The following is a 19,322-nucleotide window of genomic DNA, read 5'->3' as shown; positions in this document are numbered from 1 at the left end:
ACCGAACCACTTTTATATCACTTGCTGTTACCAGTCGGATGGAATCAATCCAATGGCCATCGGCATGTTGATTCAGCTTGCCGTTACAGTGCAAGCAAACGTTAGCCTTCGTGTGCAAACCATGGCACAAGCAAATATGCTTTCCTCGAGTGTGGTGCAATGGATGGGACAGATTTTTAATTCTTACTAGTGATCGTACGCATATTTACCTTTCATTATACAATGTCGTCACCGAAGGATGTAAGTTACTTGATGATTAAATGATTAAAGAAGACGGTAATTTTTGGTAAAATTTCAGCATGACTATAACGTGCATGAGTGTTCAAATTATTTTCAACTATATGTTTTGAAAAATATTTAGTAAACCATGAAAGAAATTAACAAGAAATTGCCGTTATAGTATTTTTTCTTTCATCACGAGTTACGGACAGATTAATCCTGAAAAATAGGCATAACACGTTTGCTTCCTTCTTTTATGGGTGCGTTTATTCGTTACAAGTTCCTATGGATTTGTTGTTTTCATTTTAAAATACAACCACGCGGGTGGTGAAGGGAGGGAGGGGGGGGGGGGGGGGTCACAATGCGGACGTACATAAATAAACAGTAAAACGCTAAAAACGGGCCCCTATGCTATCATGCACAGATAAAATACTTTTCCGTCATCAAACTCACCATTCGCACACTTTTGTAATCTACAATATATAGTACGGTTTTTGTTTCTTTATGCTACACTCGTAGAAGTCTCATTAGTTTACAATCGCTTTTACCTAAAACCTTTTTTCCGAACAAAATTTACTCATACTGATACTCATTGATAGCGGCATCACTGTTAACGTCACAGTTTTTTCTCGCAAGCATATGTCCTTATCATTCTATTTTGGCTTAAATCGTAGCAAAGTGGTGGGGTTAGTTACCGTTTAACAAAACAACCAAAAATACTCAAATAATACCGGTACAGGCGACAAAACGTAGGCAAATTTCTCCGTTGCACTTGCTTAACCATAACTACGGCATTACCCTAAGGCCTTAAATAGCAGCCGCGTCACGTTTTGGCGAATTTAAAACGAAACATCAAGTAATACAAACACATACAAAATAGTTAGCCTAAATCTATCTTACTATTGATCGCTAGCTAATAAACACTATCATCTCTGGTCAGTTAATTAGTTTCACTTTCGTAAAGAATTGGTTTGTCGCGCGAATGTGGGCTCCAACCAGCCACCGGCATGCACCTATCAGCTTTTGTCGTCGTCGAGACCCTATAACTTAAGGCACATTTGTTCTATCCTACCTAGCTCAGATATAATGTATTTGTTCCTTGCATCGCTTTTTCCGTTTTTTCCGTTTGTATAATTTATCATTTTCTAATGGAAAATTTTAAAAGATTGCTTTATGCCGTAACGTGATTAGTTTGATTTGTTGCTAAAACGGAGGATGATCCCGAAGGTTTCCGATCCCTCGAAGATATGTTAACTAGCCTTTCAAAATTCCGTAGCACCTTCCACGTATCCACCATAATAATAGCATTCGTCCGTGATTTAGATCAGTCTGTTTTGCTTCAAATAGTGTATTAACAGGGCGTGGATGAACTTGTACTGCGCGAGCGATGGTATGATGTTGTCACGCTGCTGCCGAATTTGTCCAATCAACCGGGGGATGTCGATGTCCTGTAGAAATGTAAACACAACATGGGTTTAATTAAAGCGCTCTTCTCATAGCAAACGAAAGGTTTGAATAATTCGTACCTGATTATGATCGAGCGTGTATAGCAGCAAGTCCGCGACGAGGGTGACTCCCGTACGGCCTCCACCTTCGTTGCAGTGTATTAACACCGGGGGATTGGTATTGTGGGACGGTGGTACTTCCGCGATCGATGCCAAACGAACGGAGTTCAGCTCCTCTAGGAAACCTAACGAGGGGCAGTAGAAATAACGAAACAAGATCGATTAAAAATGCCATTCTACACGCTGTGAGTTGTGTTTCTGTTACCCAAAAAATGTCCAACTTCGCCGGGACAGTTCTGATCGGCCCACTCGGTGTAGGACAGATGCCACACGGACCGGTAGCGGCGACTTTGTGTGTGGTAGACCCGCAGCTTGCTCGTCGTACATCGGTCGGTTTCTTGAGAGAATTCGCGCCACACTTGATACTGTTTGTGGAGGGAAATTAAACCTGTTATCTCCGTCTACTCTTGTGCCGTGCGCTATTTCTCCGTTACATACCTGTCCGTACTCCAGGCACCGTTCACTGGTCTGGGGAATATAGTTGAGCTCTTTGGATAGTTGCACCAGCAGGTAGACGTCCGCTTCCCAAACGCACTGCCAGAAAATGTGCGTCGTCAGCGTGTCGTTGGGACTTTCGGCCACGATGTAGAACCGTTGCTTATTGCCAACCGTACTCTAAAAAGGTAGAATGAAATGGGAGTAATTTTTTGAGAATTTGCATTCCTTTATTTAAATGGATGTTCTTCTAGGCATAACGACCATCTTGGTCATGCCTGCCCGTTAAGAGCTTGCAAGACTGTTTCCCTTTGTGTACGTGGATAGTCAGTCCCCTCTTTCAGGGGGGTCCCATCTCGGTTGGGATTCGAGAACCCACGCCAAAAAGTCTTGAGGGTTTGAAGAGTCAGAAAGCGAAGTTGGGATTTACCGCCCGAGATAACATAATCAGTTCACGCTCTTGCCTCAGTTTGTTGTACGAGCTAATGTGTACCATAAAGTTAAAGGTCACCCAGAAAAACCAGATTTTTCAAAAATATGTTCGCGATTAATTGGCTTAGTGTTGGTGATAATTGTGCACGCGTTATCACTCAGAACACATTATCAGAATTAGATCTTTGTATTTCTTGTCTTTCCGAGCCAAAAGTATCCGCACGATCCTCAGTCGCGTTACATCTTTCGTTCTCAGCCTATGTGTTTAAGTACTTCAAACCAATTTAATCGTCATGACTAATAGTAGATACATATTGGTGCTGTGTTTTGGTGTTGTTTTATCAGCCCGGCTGACGATGGCAATAGGAGGTTTCGAGATGGAGCTTTTAATGACAAAGCTCGATTACTTGCAAGATAAACTGCAAGAGGTGGAACACACTATGAAGACAGCTATGGAGAGTTCGCTGAAGGTGAATCTAAATCCCCAGCACAAGTTAAGTGAAAACACGATGTTAATGGAGAAAAATGTCAACTCTTTGTAGGAAACGGAGCTTCGCCTACAAGAGAAGCTTGAAAAACACGAAAAGAAAATCAACGAAAAGATCGAGAAGATCCAGGCCAAGATGAATGCAATCAACCCGTTTGAACCAAACACGATGGTTTCCGAAGCGGCGACTAAAATACCTGTGTCAAATGTAATGAAGTGGTCCTTCATGAACATGTTCATGCATCAAAGCTTATCTAGTCTACCAATCTTTCAGGAACTCGTAGTTTATGGCTTAGCCTGGGTTAAAGCCTCAAATGGAAATGTTCCTTCCGGAGCAGTAGTAGGTGGACGGACTTCGCTGGGTGAAAATCTTTACATTGGACGTGTTAACCATGATGGCGATCTAATTCCCGGAAAAGTTCATCCGAGTCTCAAAAGGCTATACGTTTCTTTTGGTAAAGAAGAGCACTATTACAATAACTACGAAGTACTTGTCGAAGTTCGACGTGGATTCCGAATGGATTAAGGGCATCAGTGAAAAACAAAACCAGGAAAACGTTCCATGCATCGAAAAGTAGCATATCGGCTATTACTGTAATAAAGCTCAAATAATCATTCTTGCACATATTGTTCGATTTGTTTGAGATGTGTAGTTGTAATCACTTAGACCAGACGTCTTCAAAGTCCGGCCCGCGGGCCAAATCCGCCCGGCCAGCTGATTTTCTCAGGCCCGTAAGAAATGTTCTGTGCTACATACGAAAACCATGCCATTTATCCATGCCAAGTTCATAAAAAAATATAATCTAGGATGAGTAAAACTGTAAACTTGTAGTATTTGTAAATCTAAAAGAGGTCTTTTTCTTCTTGGCGCAATGACCGTGTGGTCATGCCTGCCCGCGCCGTTAAGGGCTTACAACAAGACGTTTCCCATTGTGTACGTGGACAGTCATGACCTATGGTAGGGTCACCCAGAAAGAACAATTTTTTTGCCAAAATTATGTTCAGAATTAATTGGCGCAGTGTTGCTGAAAATCGAGCACGCGTTATCGCTCAGAACACATTATCAGAATTAGTTTGTTGTATTTTTTGCCTTTCCGAGCCAAACGAATCCGCACGATCTTCAGTCGTGTTTCATATTTCGTTCTGACTGTGCGTTAAAGTGCTTTAAATAACAGCAATTTTAGAGTCATGAATAAATGTAGTTGTATACTGGTTTTGAGTTTTAGTGTAGTTTTCTCAGCCCGGCTAACGATGGCGATAGGAGGTTTTGAGATGGAGGTTTTGATGACAAAGCTGGACTTCTTGCAATACAAACTGCAAGAGGTGGAACACACTATGAAGACAGCTATGGAGAGTTCGCTGAAGGTGAATCTATATTCCCAGCAAAAGTTAAGTGAAAACACGTTGATAAAAATATCGACTATTTGTAGGGAACGGAGTATCGTCTACAGCAGAAGCTAACCAAGCACGAAAATAATATGAACAATAAGATCGAGACGATCGAGGCCAAAATGAGTGCAATGGAAGACTCTTTGAAAAAGGTAAGGACTAGTGTTGTGCTTAATGAATCTTTCGATGAGATTCATTCATATGAATCTTCTGCAATGAGTGATTCGATTCACGAACCGAATCTTGAATGAAAGAATCTCCACGATTCATGAACCTCTACGATTCACGATTCTCCTCGATTCTTCGGCGAGGCGTTGATAATGTGACAAAAAAAAAAAAAAGGGGTCCTACCCACTTTTGACTGATGAGTTTGCCTTACTTTGTGTGTCTTCTGATTCATGAATCTTACACAACTTTAGTGCCCTCTCATTTCCTTCACGTTTGTTTTCAAGCTTCAAGCAAAGCCGGGTTTCTTTAATCTTGGAGATTCGTGAATCGTGAATCTCTAACATGGAGATTCATATTCATCGATTCTTTTCAAAGATTCATGAAGATTCGTGAATCTTAATCTGATTCGCACAACACTAGTAAGGACGCATGCGTTGGTGTTACAATCCTGACAATCATACCAGATCAATTTTGTGAAATTAATGTTTGCTTCTTTTGTAGAGTGTGGAGGCATCCGAAGAGAAGACACGGACTAAATTGGAAGAATTTAAGAATCAGTTGATTTCCAGAATTGACAATAAGCAGCTACAAATGACGACTGAAACAAAAACCATCCAGGAAAAAAGCCAAACTGAGCTCAAGCAGCTTGGAGAGAACAAAAAAACTCCTGACATCTTGACACATTCGGTACGAAATATTAGTATTCAAGGAAAACACAACACTAAGTTGCTTAACTTTTTGCATCCAGTGAGTTCATGTCGGCACGCTCTTAGTGTATCGGATAATTACATGATCAAAACTGGGGTGAATAGCGAACCATTCAAAGTATTTTGCGAACAACATAAGTTTGATGGCGGCTGGATTGTGATCCAGCACAGGTTCAACGGTTCAGCCGATTTTTATCGGAACTGGACGGAGTACCGTAACGGATTCGGGAATTTGGATGGCGAATTCTGGCTCGGGCTAGAATACGTGCATCAAATTACCAAAAACCGGCCGCATGAACTGCTGGTGGAGGTGAAAGATTTCTATGGAAACTACGGGTACGCTAAGTATGGAGAGTTTGAGATAGGGAACGAATCGGAGTTGTATGTGTTGAAGAAGTTAGGGACATACTCAGGGACTGCAGGAGATTCGATGAAGAACCACAAGAATCAAAAGTTTAGCACATTCGATCGTGACAATGACGAATCGAATAGCATTAATTGTGCTAAGAAATATCACGGAGCCTGGTGGTACCGTAGCTGTCTCCATTCCAATTTGAACGGGCGTTATAAGAACACAACAGATAATTATAGTGCGATGCTGTGGTACAATTTCAAGAACGACAAGCGTGGTTTGTCTTACTCGCGAATGATGATTCGCAATATCATTAATTAACGCAAACATAAAGCGATTACCTCATCAGTGAAGATGTTCATTACCTGCAGCATCTTTGTTCCCTCTCTCTCTTCTCTTCTACCAAATTAAAGTAATAACAGAAAATTTGATACAAGCACAGCAATTGCTTTTCAATAAAAACAGATCGTTTGATATCCAAATTTTCGTTTTCATTCAAATAGAAAAAAGAACAAAAAAGAAAGAAACAAGGGTGAAATAGATTCAACCAAATAAAACCTTCGACCGTCTTGGTCATGCCTGCCCCTTAAGGGCTTACTAAACTTAAATGGATATGGAAGGGAATTAAAGTTGTTGCCAGTAAGCTTTATCTCGAAAGCGGTTGGTGTTTGCTCGAAGGTATCAAACATTGTAGTAACTCATTTACTTTAGTCACTAAGCCATCTGGTTGTGCCTCATGGTCGTCTACTTTTGTCTCTAGACCAAAACAAGCAAAGGAAACAGGTAATCGTGGTTTACTCGTAGTAATACTTTACGCATAAAAACTAACTTGTGCCGATCATCTTGATTTATTGTTAACCGTTTACCGAGTACTTTTGATTGTCCATTTTAAAATCCACACAGAGGCGGTGAATTCGGAAGTATAAATGTATTTTCTCAGGTGTACATAATGTTTAAATTTTGCGTATGAGTAAGAGGCAAACCCAAGTACGTTAGAGGCGGGAGTGTATGAGCTAGTTCAAACCATAATGGCTTAGAGACAAAAGGTTGATCCGCTACTTCAATCATGGGTGAGGTAAGAGGCAAAGACACCTGGATTCGAGAGTAAAGTAGCAGAAACATATTTTCTTGCAACTCCATCCATGTAAGAAAATATTTTTTGAATTGAAAGAATACCCACCGTTATGTGCGACGCATTGACGTATCCCATCCGGTTATCTCGCGTCGGCGTAAGTCGCACCCGATTATTATCGTACGGCAGGAACGTAGGATCGAAGTTCTTGTTCTTGTTGTCCTCCGCCAGGGCACAGCTGTACGTCGCACTGTCGCTACGTTTCGGGATCCGCTCGAACTCACAGTACAGTTGCGGATCGGCCAGCTTCGATTCTAACAGCGAGCACTACGGACAGAGAGATCAGAAAAACAGGTCAGATTAATTAAATCACCCTCTCTGCTCAAATTGGCACGAGCGCTTACCAATTTCTCCTTGCTTATGTTCGCCGGCAGTGGCTGAAGCCGTGGAAGTCCCGTCGACCATCGGTGCCTCAGCTGCCCGCCGTTTGCACCCTCGTTGAGCGAAGAATTTGCACTACCACCGCTACCCCCACTACCACCCGTACCACCCAGGGCACCACCAACGTCGTTGCCCTTCTTTTTGCGATCCTTCTCTCGACCAAGGGTGGCACTCTTCTGCTTGTCCGACGACTGCTTCGACCGTCCACCCAGGATTTCCCAGATACGGCGCCGTTTCGTTTCCTTCACCGACGAGGTCGACGTCGCCGATACGGTGGTTGAGTTGGCTGGCGACGAAGACGAAGCGTAAGGAGCGGTCATTGCAGAAGCAGCAACGTTTGGTTGATGACGACTGGCTGTGCTGCCTCCAACGCTACCGCCCAGGTTGGTCGATCCGGTGATCGAGCTAATGCCGGAGTCATTGTGCCCGTTTCGAACACTACCTCCCCCCACGGTGCCACCGGCACTTTGGCCGGTTTCGTTCAGCGTGAGGTTGGAATACTGTGACGCTTCGAGCACGTTGTTAGACGAAAGTGACCGATTGATGGGCGTCGGAGGTGAGGGATCCTTGGCCACCGACGACACCGTGGAGGTGCTACTATTGAGTGAATTTTCCACCCCACCCACGGTTAGCTTTGCCGACAGTTTACCTGCACCGCCGTCGCTCTGACCCGGTGCCGAATCGGTCGACGTTCGAGCGGACGGTGAAGGCCCGGGTGGTGGTGCCATATCGACCACTCGCGCCTGTTGTTGCAACTTCTTGTGCTCCCTTACCATTGCCGTCGGGGGACCAGTAACTTCCTGTTGGTTTAACGCGCTAAACGACATCGCCGGTGCGTTGGTGTTCGTTGGCGTTTGTGGCTGTGGAGGGGATGGGGTCGCAGGTATTGGCCGCATCGCTGGCTGCTGCACACCGGGTGCCGATTGCACACTGGCAGTCCGATTCCGTATCTCCCCGAGCATCGTCGCATCACCTTCACTCTTCCACGGTAGGGGCACATTTTCGTAGATCGGTTCGATCGATCCGTTAATGTGTTGCGACGATCGATGCAGATGCTTCGTCGCCAGTCCGAGTGCGTGCCCGTTGGCCGTGTTGTGGTGATAGGACGAAGGACTGTCACTGCCAGAGTTGGTGTTTGCATTCGCACCGCTGCTAATAAGCAGATGTTCGACACCTCCCGGCACGTAGTAGTAAACACTTCCGGCCGGTTGCATACCCGTCGGTTTCGTCGGTTCGATGAAGTTTAGATTCTCGTACGTCCCGTGTGGCAGCATCGTTTGCGAGTGATGGAGCTGTTGCTGCTGGGGATGGTGCTGTGGGTTGTACGCGAACAATTGGCCACTCTGGGAGAGGTGGTGCGCGATCGGGTGTTGCGCGTGGTGTTGCTGCTGGTGCGCATGATGCTGCAGATGGTGCAGATGGGGGTGATGGGCTAGCAGGGGGCGGGACGAAACCAGGTCCGGGCTAGAGCCGGACACCTGTGCACTGCGCAACCCAAGCAGCGCCCGATGGGACGCCAAATCCGGTGTCGAAGTCGAGCTGAGCCGGTTCGCCGGATACGGAGGGGGAGGTTTCGGTAGGCGCATCATTTTAAACCGATGTGTCATACCGTACTCGGACGCATCGGAGTAGTGCGGACCGATGATGTGCGTCGTCGTGTGGTGCGTCACATCCGGGTACGGTTGCTGGTGAACTTGTTGTTGTGGTTGTTGCTGCTGTTGCGATTGCTGCAAATGTTGTCCATAGTATGAAACGTCCGGCTGGCTGCCGGTAATACTGTACTCGAGATGATGAGGTGCCGTCTGCTGGTGCTGCTCCTGCGCGTTGGCCAGCATTTGAGACGCGGAGAGGTGCAGCAAACTCCCGTTCACGAGCCGCACGTCGTTGCTGCTCGAGCGGTACTTCTGCTGTATGGCCGTTTCATAGTCCGGCGCTGGCCGGTACGTCGGCAGAAGCGCCTTCAGCCGATCCCGATCCGGAGTCAGGTTGTTATTGCTCAGGTCCAAGCAGGACGAACTTTGAGCACGATTTATAAGCGACGCGTTCGAACCGGCCGGATGCAAACCCCAGCTGGAACCGAGCCCGGAGCTGGCGTACTCCAATGGCACCGCGTTGTTGTTGTTGGTGGATGAGTTCAGGTTGATGTCCAGCCCGGAGGATGCCTGCTGCAGGGACGACCGGGACGACTGCATGATACTGTTCGCGTTGAGATTGTTGCTGCTTCCACCTCCGGCACCGGTTGCAATCGTCGCATTGCTGGAGGAAAGGTGACCCCCACCGCCTGGTTGCGTGTCCACCATCGCGTTGTTCCACATGTTCGCCGAGTGCGCCGCTAGTTCGTGCGTACTTGGCCAGCTCGTAGTCGACGGTGCCAGCTGGTTTGTGCTTCCCTGGTACGGATGTTGTGATCCTCCGGGTGATGGACTTGGCTGGTGTTGTTGCTGCTGCTGCTGTTGCTGCTGGCCATGCACGTACTGCTGTTCGTTGAGCAGATCGTCCCGACTGTCGTTCAGATTGTCGGCCATATTTTGGAACAGATTGAGGTTCATCTCGCTCGCCTGAATCTGGTTCTGCTCGTAGGTGACGAAGAACCGATGCTGCAGGGCGCACAGCTTCCAGATGTACCGCCCGGTTGCGACGTCCGCCACCGTAAACCCGGCACTCTCCTGCGCCACCGTGCACTCGATGTTGAACGCTCGCTTGTGGTTCACGACGTTCGTGATGTCGCGCCAAGGGTAAAACTTGTTCGTGTCGCTCGCCACGATGATGCCCGACACTGAGATTCCTAGCATTACCTCCAGCCCCGTCTCGTTTTTGGCCGTAAACGTCTCCTGCCCGTACCCGTCCAGCTGCTGGCAGGCCGAGATGTACAAGCTCTCCGCATCGCCCTGCGTGACGTTGTGCAGTTCGTGGGCCTGCTGGATGACCTGCTCGGTCAGCGCCTCGAGCAGATTCGCCCGCACCATCTCGTGCGGAAAGGCGAGCAGCGTCTTCAGGTACTCGACCGTATGCCGATCCTGATGATTGCCGTACTCCGCCTGCCGGCTGTAGTTGGCCAGGATGACGGCCTGCCGCGGATCGCAGCTTATCCGGCCCTCCACCACGTCGTGCTTGAGCTGCAGAAAGTAGTAGTTGCGCGTGCCCTCATCCTGGATCAAACTCACGCCCGACAGCACGTAGTACATGACCCGCAGGTGGAGCACCTTCGAGTTGGCGGAGTACTTCTCCAGCTGCCGGCTAAGTGGCCGCTCCAGATCGACCCAGCGCATCTCATCGTTCGTGCCCTTGACGACGTACCGCAGGCCGAAGAACTCCGGCTGCTGGATCGAGATCCGCTGGCATACATTGTCCAGACACTCCTGGCCGGTGCTCTCCGAGCTGAGCGTGCAATCGATCTTCGTCGAGGAGTCTAAAACGAGTTGGAGAAAGGGAAAGGAAGATAAATATCTAGCGCATAAGAAGAAATAATCTATCCACAAAAACAGTGATGTAACAATATACTTTCGTATGAACCTTAAATCATCCGATCACCTCCCAAGAAGAGAATCATTTCTTATCAATACGACCAACCAACAGAATAAGTAAGAGATTTGAAGCACCTGCGAAATTTGGCGCCAGATGTCCCTTGCACATACTGTTATCTTAACAAGTGAGTGTAATAAGCCTCGTCAAAATGAGGAAGAGAAAAAATAAACGAAGCAATTGACAACATTACGAGCATTGATGGATAAATCAACGTGATCGACAGGATGTCAACGAGGCTATATAATTAAAGTAACACAGTGATAAGAAAATTAAACCGACTGGCAGTTATCAAACATATCTGTTCATAAGCTTTGATGTTTTCTTTTGTGTTCTTTTATTAGAAATGCGTAAATTGAAAACTCTCGACTGCGAGGCGTAATTGAACGTTGCTTGAACGTCTTGGATTGCTGGCGCTTCTTAGGAATCTCGCGAATCGACCTTCCCGTACCGCTGTGCCACAATCGCGACCGAAAAACAAAAGACTCATTGTTGTGACTCGGTTTTATGACACTGCAATGACAAATCCCGCGCGTATCATCCAATTTGTGTGACGCTTCCGAACGCCACAAATACGTGATGATGGCATTCGTCGTCAATGCAACCGCATCGATTAAGCCCACCGACACTGGCTCACGGACCGGAAGACCAACTCGTGTTGTGTTTAGTCTTGCCCGTTCAAGGGCAACACTTTGCCGGCAGCAGCCCTCTTTTGTGATCTTTTCCGATCGGGCGGTTGTAGACTTTAGTCGATGCGCAAGGGTAACAATTAACGAGTGATTGTGCTTAATCGTACCGCGTACGTGCGTCTCGACAATTGCCGGGCCCCGGGGCGGTTTGCGGCAGGGAAAAGGGAACAAGGGAGGGGTTTATCCTCAACGTGGCCACTTTGTCGTGACGAACAACCGAATCACCAAAACGGCCTATCTGTGGAGTGTGCATGACAAAACGTGGCAAGTGAACCTTTTTGGGTCGGTTGATATTATCCGAGGAAGCGTTATAGTTTTGGTATTTTGGAAAATGTCCTATTCACGGAGTGTGTTTGAAAAATACGATAAACATTCAGCTGGTTTGGAACTTATTCTTTTAAAAGTTTACGGTAAGCAAAAACAATTGATAAATCAAATAGGCAAAATTTGAAAGACAAATCGCATAAAGAAAAAGCCATCATTTTGCTGACTTTGGACTATTTCTAGATTATTAACTAATATACCACATAAAAAAAATAAGAAAATCAAAAACATATTTCAGTTTTTCTATAATAAACAACATTTACAAAAAAATGATTATATTGTTTGTGGTATTTCTGAAAACTATTTCTAATATTATTGCTAAGTTATCTAGGTTAGGTAGTTTTCATCGTTTGCTAAAAACATTGATGATGAAATGTAAACTTTCATGTAGCAGTATACATACCAATTGATACCAAAACCTTAAAGGTTTGGAAGAATGCTAAGTTCACTAATTTTCCTTAACAAAAACAGCATTACCCCAAATAGGGCATAGATATTCACGCATTCCCTATGCGCGTAAGTTTATGGTACAGCTCGGGAGTCGATGGCCACGTGCACAGTCCGAGAGGGTGAGTACCGTTCAGTTTTACCGGTACCGAGCCATTCAAACATTCCCCCCCTCTTGGCACCGATCGTTCCCTTTTTTCCTTACCACAGTCACGATGATCTTCAGACCGGGAGAAGAAGTTAGTTGTACTATGTACCGAAAAAGCTGTGCACGGGAAAGATTTCCTTTGCCATCATACCGTTTATCGTGCCGGTTTTGCGTTGATATAAAAACGAGCACAAACACACAGTGTTGGGAGCCGAAAACAGTTCGGCCAAGAAATTAGCCACCCCGCCGGGGCCCTATGGGTAGAGCTTCTTATCATCGCATTCCAGTTCGGGAAAAAGAAAAACATACCAATAAACAGACAAAGAGACCCATACACATATGTGGGACACACAGCGAACCTCCTCTCAAGTCACAATCAGGCGGCAGTGTCAGTTTAGCGGGGGTTGTAAATTTGAATAATCTAAAGACGAGGCATAGGACGTAGGGTTTCGTGGGGGGGCGGAGACGGTTTGGGGCGAGAGCATCTTATTTGTCTTGGGAAGCGGGGAAGGAATGTTGTTTGACGCCCGCGATAAATGCAGCACAGGTTGGGGTTGTAAAATCACCACCACCATGGTATGTTAAATCTCTGTAGCTTTGACTAACGTTTTAATGATATTGACTCTCCGCAGTAAAGGAACGGGGAACCGTACGCACGCACGATCCGGAGGACACTGTAAAGTGAATTGCTCGCGACGGTTTCACGTAGGTTGGATCAACTTACTCAACACGGACACTGTTAACTGGAGCATGCTGACTGGTGGAAGGATGGTGGAATCACACGGCTCACATCAGAACAAGTTCTAAACTTTGCGTGAGTCCGAAGATAGTTCTCGTCCGACTGGATCGTGTAGGAATCCTCGTCGATCCACCTTACACACGGCGATCACGTTTCACGATCGCACTCCGGAGTGTATAACAAACCCGATTCTGGCTGTTCGATTATTGGCGTCGCTGCTCAATCACAATGACATCATCACCGGGCAGACCCGGTACCTTAGGCCGCGTATGGAACGACGATCATTAGCATCTCCACCGGCGACTTGGCTTATACGGCGCGAAGGATATGGCAACCGGGCCCGAGCGCGACTCGGGCTGGTTCCACGTGAGAATTATTCACCCACTTGAACCGGGGCGGGGAAAAAGAAACAAAATTCCTCCCCAACCACTTGCCACTTAACCAGCGCACCACTACCAACGACACCCTCCGCCACGGAATCACTGAGCTGCTGATCGCCGATCCGCGGTTCGGGAAGATGTGGCCACCCACTACACCAAACGGGACTGTGTTTGGATTGCACGTAGATCGTATATGTTATAAAAAGAAGCTAGTCGCGTCCGGTGGCTCGCTGGTCTGCTCGGGACTAACTACGACCTCACGCACATTCACGCTGGCAGCAACCCTCCGCGCAACGGAACGAACGAAGTTTGCCGGGGCGGATTGAGCTTGTGGGCGGCGTCGTCGGTGTCCAGTTGCGGCGGGTAGTGATGAGTTTGATTGAAAAGTTTCCCACCAACATCTTATGTATCATTAAAATAACAGAAATTTCATGGTATTTTTGGAGGTAGCATCTGATTTGCCATAGATTTCATTGCAGATTAACATGAATTGAATAATTTTTAAAAACATAATTGCATTGCATCGAATATTGCAGAAAATTGGGGAAAAAACCTTCCCAAAGCAAAAGCCAAAAGCTTCCTCCTGTAACACAACTGCAGAAAATTACGTTATTGTTTATAGGTGGTTTTTTTTATTTCAAATATTTAATATCAACATATCCAAATAAATATTAAAGAATTATATCATGACATTAATCACCCTATCTAAAAGAACCAAACCTACCATGGTAAGATCATATGATTATCACATCATCAACATTCTCTGATTTATTTAAAAAATTGAAATTGATTTAAAATGAAATTCAAGAAGTTGGAGTTATAAACCTTTCTTGATCTTTGATAAGATACTTCGGAAACATTTTTTTCTATGTCTTGAACTATGTGTTAAAATAGGTACAAAACCGTTCCAGCAACTTTTCAAAGCGTGTAGGTGTATCACCTTCCCGTACCCCTTCCGGGACGCCCCCTCGAACAGCTCATGACTCAGGGCTCGTACACTCATCAATGAGACGGTTCCCTGCCACCACCACACATCACACAGCGATACATTGAGTTTATTTATTTTTTCAACAACTGACTCTAGACGAAGAAAAAGGGACATATTGGGCGGCCGCCGATTTCCAAGGTTTTTCTAAAACGCCCCTACGATACGACGTTTGTCGTCACGCATTCCGTCGCGATTGTCGCCATGGGGCACGCGTAAGTACATGGCCAAGTCAACCGCGATTTGTCTGGACCGGGCAAGAGGCGTGATGGAGGTGCGGCTTTGTATTTCTTATCAGTATCACACCACGAAAGAAGACAATCTTTGAAGGTTGAAGCAAGCAGACAGGAAGGGGGCTGAAGGGCGAGTTTTGAAACCTTTTCTTTACCTTCCTCAAAACACTTTCGTGGGAGGATCTTGCACTTGTACGTTCATGATCTATGATACGCTTAAAGTTTGATCAACCAAGGATAGTATCGGTTATCTTCTGCAAAGGTAAAGTGCATAATGTCTAATTCTATAATGCATTCGTCGGAGAAGAAAAATGAACTAAACCAAGGCCAAGAACCGCCTCTAACAAAGCAATTCCTTGACTTGTGCTCCAAGAATAAACGGGTCAATGGGTCTCCGCCCGTTTGGAATGCGCCATCGCTTATCCTATCGAGGCAGGCCGTTTCGCAGCAGGCGTGTTGGCGGTGCGTTATCAAAGCAGGTTAAAAACACACAACCCTTAAAAAAGCATACACACAGTTACGTGATATGAGCATATGATAACGGCAGATGAATGCCCAAGAAGCGAGGGAAAAGAAAGGTGAAGGAGGTTCAAAACCGGTGGAGAATGTAAATATTTGTACATATTTGCACCGAACTCGCGGCGTACCCTGGTATGTGATGATACCGACCGGTGCCATTGTCAGCCCCGGGAACATTTATCTCGGAGCAGCACGACGTTTTACAAAACGACCGGTGGAGATCAGAGATTTGGGCAAAGATTTGTTTGAGTCCTAGGCTGATTTAGGTGTGGAATTTGATCTTTTGTTTGAAGCTCCACATGCCACGATCAAAATTAGACCAGCACCAGCAGTTTGTCTTGCAATCTTTACTCTTTGATAATTCAGTTTTGGTGTATTTGGATGGTCAGTAGTTGTGTGGATGTTAAACGAAAACATAAGTCGAAGCTCATACTTTAATTTTCAAGTTAAAAATCTGTTAGAGACCTTTGCGTTTGTAAAAAATTGAGCAAAAATAGTATTCCTCAAAATTCAAATCCAATCAAAATTGCTTCAAATTGTAGAGCTTTGAAGCATATAACAAACCTGAATTTTTATTTTGCAAGTTATGTTGTAAAAATAAATATGTTCAAACGAAATGAAATCCATTTGGTGCGTTAGCAATTCCTGTAATTAAATCCAAAGTGAAACTTAAAACAAGATATTACAATGGATTTATTAGTCTTTTTTACCGGACAAGACAAGAATTAATGACGAGAAAATTGATGTCAGACCATCTTAAGCGGTCTGATTGCGTATAGCTATGGATTTACAAAAATGTTAAGGAATAACTCCAAATGATTATTAGTAGTATTATTGGTAAACACACTTTATACTGCAAATTATATTTTGTAACCAATACGCCTGACAGTACAACACCGGAACACCTCACATTATTTGAAAATATTTGTCTCGGTCTCGGCCAGAAAGGGTAAAGGGGTTTCGTTGACAATTTAATGCCGATAGTATCGATTCATGGATTTCGTATCCATCAGCATTCTGACGCCCGGTCAACGGGAAGCCCGAGCCATTTTTCACGCACCAGAGCCAACCGGTTGGAAGGGAGGGTGGGTGCGCGGGTTGACTTGCCAAACAGCAACCAATTTGCGACATTTGCAACAACCGGCCCGAGCCGACCGGTTCTGCCGGCGTGTCCCTTCCGTTCGGGTTTAGCTGGGTTGCGAAAAGCAAACACACGCAGCGCGAAACCACCGACAAAAGCAGAACCAACTCACAGGCGTAACAGAAACAAAAATGCAAATGTTCCATGGTATGCGCATTTTAGCATGAGCACGTCACTGTTATTTGATTGCCAATTTGATCTTTCGCCTCGCGCGATCGTCGTGAGACGTTATTGCTGCGTCCAGATACCGCCGAGTGGCGGTGGGTTTATTCAGGCCAAGAAGCCAGTGTTTGGTGATCACATTTTTGCACGTCGGACACCTCTGCCGACGTGGCGCCACGCGACAGGAATTCGTCATCCGGCGTCGAAGTTTGGCTGGTTCATCTTCACGCGAACGATGATTAATCCGCGGCGTTCCGAAGAACCGTCCCCACCGGCCTAACGGTCGCTGCACTTTTCCCCATCGGAATCACTGGACGGTGACCGACGGCTGAGGGGGAGGGAACGAGACCGTGAGCCAAAGGTAGGTGAACCGAAGCCACCCGTGTACGTCGGGGTTGAAAACGTTGTGGCGTGGTCGGGTTTGGGGCAGGGGAGTAACTAATATTATACAATTACGTCCGCTTGTTATTCGGCGTCGGGGAATGTCACCGGTCGGCCGATGCTTCCGTCCACCGAGAAGCGGGAACGACGCAGGTTCATTTTGGTCACGGACCAGTCGACGGCGTGCGTAGTTGCTGCCCTGCGTGTCGACCGGACGCTTGCATTTGTAAAATAGACAGCATCCAATCCACCTAGTTCTACTGAACAGAGTTACTACACCAAATAATAGCTATAGAAGAAGTTTTCATTTTCTAAAAACCAATATATTTTTGAAGTGATATTTGGTGTAAAAGTAACCGATATTTCCCAATCCATTTGATCCAAATATATCAAATCTTATGTTGATCGTTGCATTGCTGTAACGTTGCATTCAAGGCAACTGCAGCTCAGGTAAGGTAAATTAATTTGTATGTTTTTGAACGACTAGAATGAACCCATTCGACCGTGTCGATCGCTCGGACCAATATTGTAGGAGTTTATTTTACTATTTTAGAATGCAATTCGTTCTTTGGGATGTTTTACAAACTAACCTCGGGGGCGTTTACATTGGGAAAAATAATTAAGTTTTAAACAAAACACCCTGATAAAGTGGGAACTTCATTACGTAGCCGTTTTGGAGGAGTTTTGTGGTCGTGTACCGTTAGCGGTGTTTGGAATTCGTCGCTGTGGGACGACGACGTCCTACCCTTACGGGGAAAGGGAAGCCTACTCACCCAGATGATCGACCGATATGACGAACAGACTCTTGGACATCACATTGTAGTGCCGGGACTTTTTCAGCTTCAGTCCGAACGGCATTTTGAGGGTGTTGGATTTTCACAGCCGTTGGCTGGATGAAGGTTTGAAGGAAGTGTAGTTTTCCCACTTCCCCACTTTTCGCGTTGTTGTTGTTATGTTGTTTTAAGGGTTCTTCCTCTGTCTCCCTCCGGTCAGTGGCCTGATACGCTTATTTCTCACTTTATTTCGTTTAATTTTTCACCACCGAAAACGCCTACGGCTGGCGTTCGAGAGGAATTTGATTCCCGTTGCCCGGGTTTTCTTCGACAACGCCGCACACCGATGAGGCACGCATAGGAATTACGTTCAGCTTTTTCGCCCCGGCGAGCATTTTCACCTTCCGCTTGTGATGGAACTAATGCTTGCGCTTGACATTCGATCGCTTCTCCTCTCATCCGCTGCACAGGTGTGCAGGTGCATACGTTGTCATATCACCGAAATGCAACCGACGGCGAGGGATCACCGATGACCGCTACCGCCGCGCACCCTTTGCTTCCTCTCTCTCACGGGAACACGGGACGACCTTCTTCGTTACGCTGCTAGTAGTTGATTTGCCCACTTTTGACACGACAGCGATTGCACTACTGGCATTGCATTTACACCGCATTTTTGCTGCACTTTCAACATCGACGGCATTTGAGCACGGCGACCACCGCCAAGCGTGGGGGAGCGCGGATAGGTAGGGGAATAATTTTCCAATTCCCGACGTTTGACCAACGCTTTACAGTGACACGCTGGCCATTTGGGGGGAGCACACACACTTTTCTACGAACAACGACGACGACGACGACGACGACGACGATGACGACCGCGACTAGACGGAATGCATTCCACGGTCGGTTTTGTGTGTCAACTGCCCGCTACATTGGGAAATGCAGCAGCCGATCGCGGACATTTTACCTAAAATGTGCTGGTCACTGTAACAGAAAAAAACGCACTTTACGCTTTGCACCCCGAGGGCTTCCTTTGCCAGCCGGACGGACGATTGATTTCTCTAAATTTGATCTAACCAACACACCATCTCCACGTCGTAACTTTCATCTTTTCTTCAGCGAGGATCGCGATCATCGCGGCGATCGGTGGTCAGTTGCGCGGCCAACGGCGACGATAGGCTATGGACGGAATGGCGTACGCGTATTCACGAAACCCATTGAATAAAACACCTCACGGAAGGGGCTAAAACATTGCCGAATACTAGATAACGGTGGTCGTCGGTACGGAACAGTTGCGTCAATGGTTGCGAAGGATGGAAGGACGGATCAAATTGTACACTGAACCGAGCAGCACGACATTCTCGTCGGAAACCAAAATAGAAATGATGCGAGCAAGCGGTGAACTAGTGTTGGCAGAATCGGGATCCGGAAGATTCGAAGATTCGATCCCTAGATGGATTCTAAAGATTCGAATCCCATTTGATGGATTCGGATCAGAATTGATTCGTTATTGTCTCGATTTGACTCGATCCAGATACGAGGTGTCTGTTTCAGTTTACTCGACTCAAACACTGAATGGAATGGATTTTGCCTAGATTAAATGTTTTGCGCGATT

The 19,322-nt window shown here is 46.2% G+C and overlaps 1 protein-coding gene across 2 annotated transcripts; it reads right to left on the bottom strand.

Annotated features, from left to right (window-relative positions):
- Window positions 1–482: 482 nt before the first annotated feature.
- LOC131262230 (tyrosine-protein phosphatase non-receptor type 14) lies at window positions 483–19,059 on the bottom strand. Of its 2 annotated transcripts, XM_058264185.1 has the most exons (8): window positions 18,793–19,059; window positions 17,711–18,691; window positions 7,231–10,676; window positions 6,935–7,153; window positions 2,223–2,399; window positions 1,990–2,149; window positions 1,746–1,909; window positions 483–1,667 (listed from the first exon to the last, which is right to left on the bottom strand). In XM_058264185.1, exons 2-8 carry the CDS (start codon window positions 17,793–17,795, stop codon window positions 1,539–1,541), a joined length of 4,380 nt encoding a protein of 1,459 aa, XP_058120168.1. In that variant the 5' UTR covers window positions 17,796–18,691; window positions 18,793–19,059; the 3' UTR covers window positions 483–1,538. The 2 variants fall into 2 exon arrangements, with proteins under 2 accessions (XP_058120168.1, XP_058120167.1); XM_058264184.1 differs by having other exon boundaries at window positions 17,711–19,059.
- Window positions 19,060–19,322: the final 263 nt, after the last annotated feature.

This window comes from Anopheles coustani, chromosome 2 (assembly GCF_943734705.1).
Source record: "Anopheles coustani chromosome 2, idAnoCousDA_361_x.2, whole genome shotgun sequence".
In the NCBI taxonomy this organism is placed as follows: Eukaryota; Metazoa; Arthropoda; class Insecta; order Diptera; family Culicidae; genus Anopheles; species Anopheles coustani.
Note: the sequence above shows the minus strand (reverse complement) of the source record. Positions and strands in the feature narration are given on the sequence as shown.